This window comes from Pseudocercospora fijiensis (assembly GCF_000340215.1).
Source record: "Pseudocercospora fijiensis CIRAD86 unplaced genomic scaffold MYCFIscaffold_2, whole genome shotgun sequence".
Lineage (NCBI taxonomy): Eukaryota > Fungi > Ascomycota > Dothideomycetes > Mycosphaerellales > Mycosphaerellaceae > Pseudocercospora > Pseudocercospora fijiensis.
This window is the reverse complement of record NW_006921533.1, coordinates 4,311,858-4,320,326: the sequence shown is the minus strand read 5'-3', so window position 1 is coordinate 4,320,326 and position 8,469 is coordinate 4,311,858. Positions and strand designations below refer to the sequence as shown.

Here is an 8,469-nt window from a genome sequence, read left to right as displayed (position 1 = left end):
ACTTTAGTAGTAAATTTACTAGTAGTAAAAGTTATTAACCTTAGCTTAAAATATATAAATAAAATTTAATTATTTAGGCTATATATAGAATATATACTAAAAGAATAGATATACTACCTTAGTAGAGGCCTAGATATATTATATATAACCCCCTAATTACTAGTAGTTATCCTCTAGCTAGTAAGTCTAGTAGTATAATTCTTAGAGATTAATAGCTTTAAGCTATACTATCTAGCTATTATAGATTTAGCTATTATACTAGTTATTTCTACTACTAGTCCCCCGATAAATTATATAGTTTAAAGTATAGAATACTAAATTACTAACTTCTAAATAGAGATAGGTCGATTAGTAGAGGTCGGTTAACGGTTCGACTAATAGTTCGATTTATAGTTTGATTAATAGTTTGATTAATAGTTTGATTAATAGTTTGATTAATAGTTTGATTAATAGTTTGATTAATAGTTTAATTAGTAGTTTAAATAGAAGTTAGATTACTAATAATAGTTTAATTCAAAACGTAATTAGTAGTTTAATTAATAGTCTAATTAATAGTTTAACTAACTGTTTGATTAGTAGTTTAATTAGTAGTTTGATTAATAGTTTAATTAGTAGTTCGACTAGTAGTTTTAGTTTAACAGAAACTTTAATTAGTATTATAGTAGTAGCTAGTCCCCCGATAAATTATATAGTTTAAAGTATATAATACTAAACTACTAGCTTCTAAATAGAGATAGGTCGATTAGTAAGTTAATTAGTAGGTCGATTAATAGTTCGATTAATAGTTCAATTAATAGTTCGATTAATAGTTCGATTAATAGTTCGAGTAATAGTTCGATTAATAGTTCGATTAATAGTCTTATTAGTAGTTCGATTCGTAGTTTAAGTACTAGTAATAGTTTAATTTAAAATTGAATTAGTAGTTCGAGTAGTAGTTTAATTAGTAGTCTTATTAGTAGTTCGATTCGTAGTTTAAGTACTAGTAATAGTTTAATTTAAAATTGAATTAGTAGTTTAATTAGTAGTTTTATTAGTAGTTTAACCAGTAGTTTTATTAGTATTTTAACTAGCAATTTAATTAGCAGTTTCATTAACTATTTAATTAATAGTTTAATTAGTAGTTCGATTACTAGTTTTAGTCTAATAGAAGTTTTAACTAGTATTTTATTAGTAGTTAGTCCCCTAATAAATTATATAATTTAAAGTATGTAGTACTAAATTACTAATATCTAAATAGAGATAGGTCGATTAGTAGGTCGATTAGTAGATCGATTAGCAGTTCGATTAGTAGTTTAGCTAGCAGTTTAATTAGTAGTTTGATTGCTAGTAACGGTTGATTTAAAATTTCGTTAGTAGTTTAATTAGTAGTTTAACTAGTAGCTTAACTAGTAGTTTAATTAGTCGTTTTATTAGTAATTTTATAAATAGCTTGATTAACTATTTAATTAATAGTTTAATTAGCAGTTCGATTACTAGTTTTAGTTTAACAAAAATTTTAATTAGTATTTTATTAGTAGTTTCTTTAATAGTTTTATTAGTAGTTTTATTAATAGTTTTATTAGTAGTTTTGTTAATAGTATTGTTTCTAGTTTAGTTAGTAGTCTTAGTACTTTAATTAGTAGTCCTATTTATAGGTTAGCTTATAGTCTTAGTAGTTTTAATTAGTAGTCTTATTAACAGTTTTATTAGCAGTTTTATTAATAGTCCTATTAGTAGTTTTACTAACTATTTTACTATTAGTGCCATTTGAGTTATTAGTTTTATTATTAGTTTTATTATTAGTTCTTTTATTAGGTTCACTAATAGTTTAGCTAATAGTTTATCTAATAGTCTATCTAACAGTTTACCTAATAGTTTAATTAATAGGTTTGTTAATAGTTTTCTTAATACCTAGTCCTACTAGTAGCTGCCTACTAGTAGCCCTACTAATAGTCTAATAGTCTAAAGTTACTAGTAGCTCTACAGCCTCTACTAATAGCTTTATTAAAATTAATAGTACTATTAGTAGTCTTACTAATATTTTCGCTACGGGGACCTTTATACTAGTCGATAGGCTTCGTATTTAGTAGAATATAGCTATATCTAGGTCTTTAGTCTACGTTAAGCTCCTACTAAATTTTTATTAGCGTTTTACGCTTATATCCGGGTTTCGTTAAGCGCTTTCGATTTACGTTCTACGCTAAAATCCGGGATAAGTTAAACTTCCCTTTAATCTTTAATTAAATATTACTTCTACTAAAATTCTTAGCTAATTATTTCGGTCTTAGCGGACAACTTAGATTTTCGCGGGCGGTAGGCGCGGTATCTAGATTAGTAGCTACGGTACTAATTATTTCGGTATTAGCGGACAACTTAGATTTTAATACTAGCTAATACTAGCTAATAGTCCGAGCTAATACTAGCTAACACTAGCTAATACTAGCTAATACTAGCTAGCTAACACTAGCTAATACCTACGCTAAAATCCGGGGCAAGTCAAATTTCCCTTTAATATTTGTTTCGATTGACGTTCTACGCTAAAATCCGGGGTAAGTCAAATTTCCCTTCAATCTTTGATTGAATATTACTTCTACGAAATTTCTCAGCCAATCATTTCGGTCTTAGCGGACAACTTGGATTTTCGCGGGCGGTAGCCGCGGTGTCTAGATTGGCAGCTGCGCTACTAATGATCCCTTCCTACGTGTGTTCGACATTCAGTTCGCGGTAGAGTCATCGGCGGCGCTTAGGCAGTTGATGGTCAATGCGATAGGGTGCGCCGGCTGCTTCCTTAGCTCGGCTCTACAAGGATGCAACAAGACCAACGTGATGCCCAGAACGAAGCATACGTACCCCGGTACCGTCCCTGTCCGGGTTCGGTTCTACGGTTCTACCTGACACTGCTAAACACAGTGCAGTGCTATAGGAAAGTACATCGCTCGTCGAATAGGGCCGTTGTTTAACTAGACTTTCGCTTACTATTATAGAGCTAAGGATTAAGATATTAAATTTTTTAAGCTAAATAATATTAAGGTATTAAAGTCTTAACAAATACAATAGGAATATTATGTAATTCTACTAACTACTAAAAGAAATAGATAAAACTATTATATATTAATTAAATCTTTAATTTTTAAAATAATACTAGTAATTTAAAATCTAAATTTCTTTAGTTTAGATTAGGGTAAAACTTAATATTAAAAAAATATCCTAGTTACTATAGAATAGAAGGGGGTAACTACTAAGGAAATAGAGTTTTTTAAGTCTTATAGTATTAAATTATATAGTTAGATAATACTAGAGTTCTTTTATATAAGAAAGGAGTATATACTAAATAATAGCTAGAAAAAAATTAAAATTAATATTTATATAGATAGTTAGTATATTTATCTGTAAGATGGCTTCTGTATGCTGGGTAGATGGTACGAGGCTTAGTACCGGTCTATCCGACGACGCCTTGCATTTGCTTTGGGCGCTTGCCACTGCTGCTGCCTCGGAGCGTAGAGTTGCGTGGACGATGATGTGGAAGTCAAGTTACGCGCACGCACACGCACACGCATACATAAATATTCTCCTAGTTCATAAGTCTAGTGGTTCGGCGGACTTGACGGAGCTGTGTAGCGTATAGCATACCCAGCTCCAACGTTAACATCAACGCTTTAAGTTCTTCCTGAACCTGAGATTGGTAGGCTTCGCAGAACAACAAAACACACTCTTGGAGCGCCACACTGTCATTCTGGAGGGTGCATTGGGTGTACAGCTATTCACGATGAAATCGTTCAAAGGCCTCATCAAGCGAACCAAGAGTATGTGTCTGTCCAGCTGAGTCCAATCCAGCGTGAGCGATCGCCTTGCCTTGCCTTGCCTCTGCTGACACCACCACTACCAGGCGTCTCGTCGCGCGGTGGTATCAGGAACAGAGACTCACCCGACTTTGACAATGCGCCCGCCGACTCGCCCGAGGCGAACGCTCCCCGCGCTATCCGACTCTTCTGCGAGAGCGCCAGCACCAGCAATGGCGGAGAGGAAGTGCTACACCTCCCCGTCATCGTCGAGTCCGCCGAGTCCTCGCCCATGGCCGCTGCGAGCGCTGCAATCCAGATCCGGAAGTTCCTCTCGAAAGAATGGCAGTCGAAACCGCGCGTGCAGTACAACGCTATCATGCTTATCCGCATCCTCAGCGACAACCCCGGCGCCACTTTTACGCGCAACTTCGATAAGAGCTTCGTGACTACGGTCAAAGAACTGCTCCGCACCGGCAAGGACCAGAGCACGCAGCAGATTCTGAGAGAGACCCTGGACGCCCTGGAAGTCAACAAACAGTACGATGAGGGTGTGCAGCCACTGCTGGCTATGTGGAGGAAGGAGAAGGGTATGGGAGGAAGTCTGAGCGGAGGCGGCAGGATGAGCATGAGCTTCAGCAGAGCCTCTACTCAACTCAATCGCACCGGCTTTCCACATCCGAACCCGCAAGAGCAGCAGCAGCAGCACAGGCAGGATTCGGGCAACAGGAGGAGACGAGATGGCGCGGGTCTGCCGAATGCTGTTGAGCTGGCAAGCCGGGTCGAAGAAGCAAAGAATACGGCCAAGATTCTCCTTCAGCTTGTGCAGAGCACGCCAGCAGAACAGGTTCTGCATGACGAGCTGCTGAAGGAGTTCAACGACCGCTGTCAGAGCGCGCAGAAGAGCATGCAGTCATACATCAATGCCGACCATCCCTCGCCTGATCATGACACCATGCACACACTCATTGAGACAAACGAGCAGCTCAGCCTGGCCACAAGCAGGTACCAGAGAGCTGTGCTTGCTGCCAGGAGGGCTCTTGGTCAATCGCCAACTCCACCTCAACAGCAGCTGAACCAGACGACAGCCTCGAATGGCTATGGCGCATTTGCGCCTCCACAACAGCAGGACACCGCGTTCACTTCAGCTCCGAATGGCTACGAGAATCAGAATCCATCCAGCAATCAGGTCTACAGCAATACTCGGGCACAAGCCGGCTACCAAGCGTCTCCGGGCCCACCACCAGACATGGTCAGTAGTCTCAATGCGCGAGACGCCCCGCAGACTCAGCCAACTCAACACCATCAACCCGAGAATCCTTTCGCGCATCCAGCAGATCAGCCGGCCGAACAGAGCTATGGCGCGTTCCAGGCTCCGTCACAGCCTCCAACCCATCAGCGACAGCAGCCTGCCCAGACTTTCCACATCGATTCCGAACCTACATTCGCACCGCAGCCACTCCCTCGACAGAACACAACCGATCTCGAAAACGCCTATTCACCAGACAAACCACAGATCTCGCCGGTCGAGACTCGCGGTAGCATTCCAAGTGATGCGGTAGTAAGCCCGTCCTCGCCGCAGCGTCCTGGAGTCGGTGCGTGACACACGAGCGACATCACCCAGAGCTATGTAGGCAGGCAGCAGAGGGCTGCCGGTCACTTGACGATGCACGGTGCGCAGCCGGAAGATGATGACGGAAAAATGAGCCCGGAAGAGCCCAAGAAGCCGACGAGGAGTCATTGAGCGAAGAGGTAATGAGCAAAGTGACAGTGTACTGATGGCAAGAACCAGAGACGGCTGTGCGCGTCTGAAGAGAGAGGATGAATGACGCGTGAAGTTTGATTGAGATACCACTTTTGTTTGTTTTTTCTTGTTTTGTTTGTTTTTGCTTTGAGAGAGAGGGGAAAGAGAGGGAGAGATATTTGTGAATAGCGAGCAATGAGCATAATGAACACTTGCGAAACAAGAAAAAGCTATTTGATTGATGGTGATTGGCACTACAATTGCCGACGCTAGCTCATGTATGGTGTGGAAATGTCCGTGCTGCTTTCTCTTTCCTGTGGAATACTTTACTACTTCCACGTAAGTTATCGATGAAGAGATAGATGTGCGGATTGACAGCACAGCTGCTTGTCTTTTCCCACGATTTCTTGCACGCGAGAGTGTGGTTGGAGAAAAACTTCAGCACGCTAGCCAATGTCCTCAAATTTGAAATCTCGATCAATCGTTGAATCGAGATTTTGAAGAAAAAATCTGGGCCGCAACAGCCGTGATGTTCCACTTCCACTTCCACTTCCTCCACTGCTGCTGATCGATCGGAAGCGCATCGGGGGGGTTGTTGTTGTTGGTGTTGTTGTTGTTGTTGTTGTTGTTGTTGTTGTTGTTTTTTGGTTCAGCGAGGGCAAGGATTTACGTATGGATACTCGATCAAGTTTGCGGGAACTGTGACTACTGCAGATATCTGAGCATGAGCGATAGACACGTGGTGTGTGGGAAAGTGGTTAATTATGGTACCATCCACTTGCAGGTGAAAGACAGGCAATTCTTTCGGCACTTTTCATCTAGGTATCGAACGATCAGCCGGCATTATTGTTCAACTTCTGCTACTGATGTCCACGCGCAAGCGAAGATGCTCTTTCACTAAAAACCAAGCGCTCTTCTTCGCTCGACTTTGGTCACACCCCTTCTCATCATCTCATGTCACCTGCACAGCCGCCTTGACTTTCTCCACTGCCGTTTCCAAAGCTGTGACTGCTTCTCGGACTGCTGTGAGTTTCGCTTCTGCTTCGTTACGCAATCGTGTTTCTCGCTTGAGTGCAGCCCGAAGACTCTCCATCGTTTGTGCATCTGGTACTGCTTCAACGGTCTCAAGAGCTCCTGCGGCGTTGCCATTTTCGGCGGTCAGCGCGACTGCAACGGGGTCAGCGGTACTTGAGTATCGTGATGAAGCCTCGGCCTGATCGGGCTCCTGCGGAAGCTGTGGTCGAGTTGGAGATGCATATGATCTTGCTGCTGCGTTGTTTCGCTTCTTCAGCCTTCTGCCTACTGGGCTGCGTGGCGGTGACCTAGAAGACCGACGCTTTTGCGACGAAGTTGTTGTCTCTCCTGAAGCGGGCAAGCTTGATTTGAGATCATGGTCGATACCATCAGGCCATTTTTGTATGCCACTGGTTCCTATGGCTACTTGGAAATCGCCGTTAGGGTTCTGCTGAAGGTCCGATAGAGTCGTCAAAAGAAGACCCCACGCCACGCTGTATCTCAGGCGAGCACGCTCTGCCCCAGCTCGCGACCCCCTGTTACCTATCGGAGGTATGGGCATGCCATCACTGTCGCAGATACGCCTCATCAAGTACACAAGGTGCATATCTCGATCGCTCTCTGGATCATTAGTTTCAAACCCCTTAGACTTTCGTGCTGCAATATCATCTGGGCTGATGTTCATTGCTTTCTCCACCATCTGCGGCATCTGAGTCAACCAGTTTGCCTCGTCGGTAGTCAGTGCCCTTCCAAGTTCCATGTATCTAGCACCGCTGAGCTCCGTCAGGCAGAAGTCTTTCAATGGACTTCGTAGCTCTCTTATCCAAGCAAGCATGGCCTCTCTATCTCGCTGGTAAGGCCCATTGACTAAGTCAGGAAGGAACTTTTTGGTGAACGTCCACTCCACCGGTGGATGCTCGGGCTGATGCTGTCGTTTAGACTTCCTGCCCTTCTTGTTTGCGGGTTTGGTATTCATGTTGGATTCGATCCTTGACTGCGATTCGATACTGTCGGAAGGCGTTTGTGTGACCTTGAGCGGTAATTTGAAGAGGTACGCTCAGCTGGCACACCTGGGCTGCGGTTGTGTATGCACCTTTAGGCCTTAATATAATTACGTCTGCCTTTGGGGCCATAAGAAATGTCCAGATAGCCTTGCAGTCTCCCTTGTCGATAGGTCTGAGACAATACTACACATAAGACAGTGTGAGAGTCTGCATTGCTACGTACGGGCTTTCTTGCTGTCTGAGATCAGTATGTCCTATTTAACAAGTTGATAAAGGATTGAGTGTCGCTGAAGACTGTTCAATGTTGCTCTTGAAGGCATCATTCACTTCCATGTAATGATGAACAACCTGCAGACGCCATCGGGCCATGCTGGTGCATTCGTACAAACATTGGACTGAACAAAGTTCCGGCGGCAAGTATGACAGCAAGTCTCTTAGAGCTCGAGCTGGCCGATGACGCGGAAATCTCAATGTTGATGCTGGGCCCATGTCGTGTATCTGAAGTTCTTGTCTTGCTTGTCGGTGCCATCGGCAGCACGACCATATTCATCTTCCATTGCCCACTCTTCTCTCTGCAAGGTCGATCTTATAGACCTGTGCATGCTCATGGTCAATCACCCTTTCGAGCGGCAGCTTCTTTTCAGCATCTTTGCTGAAGATCATGTTGGCGTTTTCCATCGCGTATGCGTCTTCTAGGCAAGCGAACAAACCTATCCCTACTGGAAGTGCTTGACCACGAGCGTGGCCGTGTCTAGCAATTTTGGGGAACATTGCGGCCAGTCCTTGGCCGTGCGGCTGCCGTCTTATCGATTCCATCGGCTGTCCTGGCACGTGAAGTAGTCCATTGCAATCGGCGTTTGCTGGAGGAAGCGGATTGACAAGGTAATCTGTCCCATTGTTGTATGAAGGTGGGTTGTGAATGAGAGGAAACAGCAGACCGGAGCGAAGG

General features: G+C 42.9%; 2 protein-coding genes across 2 annotated transcripts; one reads left to right on the top strand and one right to left on the bottom strand.

Annotated features, from left to right (window-relative positions):
• Positions 1 to 3,478: 3,478 nt before the first annotated feature.
• MYCFIDRAFT_151285 (uncharacterized protein) lies at positions 3,479 to 5,502 on the top strand (the record flags this gene model as incomplete). Its single annotated transcript, XM_007925412.1, has 4 exons — positions 3,479 to 3,782; positions 3,866 to 4,947; positions 5,131 to 5,283; positions 5,383 to 5,502. The coding sequence occupies exons 1-4, from the start codon at positions 3,746 to 3,748 to the stop codon at positions 5,500 to 5,502; spliced, it is 1,392 nt and encodes a 463-aa protein (XP_007923603.1). The 5' UTR covers positions 3,479 to 3,745.
• A 274-nt stretch (positions 5,503 to 5,776) lies between these two features.
• Positions 5,777 to 8,365, bottom strand: MYCFIDRAFT_172040 (uncharacterized protein; the record flags this gene model as incomplete). Its single annotated transcript, XM_007925411.1, has 15 exons — positions 5,777 to 5,805; positions 5,842 to 6,012; positions 6,041 to 6,210; positions 6,240 to 6,279; positions 6,314 to 6,320; positions 6,358 to 6,393; positions 6,430 to 6,453; positions 6,482 to 7,523; positions 7,547 to 7,586; positions 7,632 to 7,679; positions 7,710 to 7,754; positions 7,784 to 7,890; positions 7,922 to 8,088; positions 8,115 to 8,322; positions 8,352 to 8,365. 15 exons carry the CDS (start codon positions 8,363 to 8,365, stop codon positions 5,777 to 5,779), a joined length of 2,148 nt encoding a protein of 715 aa, XP_007923602.1.
• Between the last annotated feature and the right edge of the window lie 104 nt (positions 8,366 to 8,469).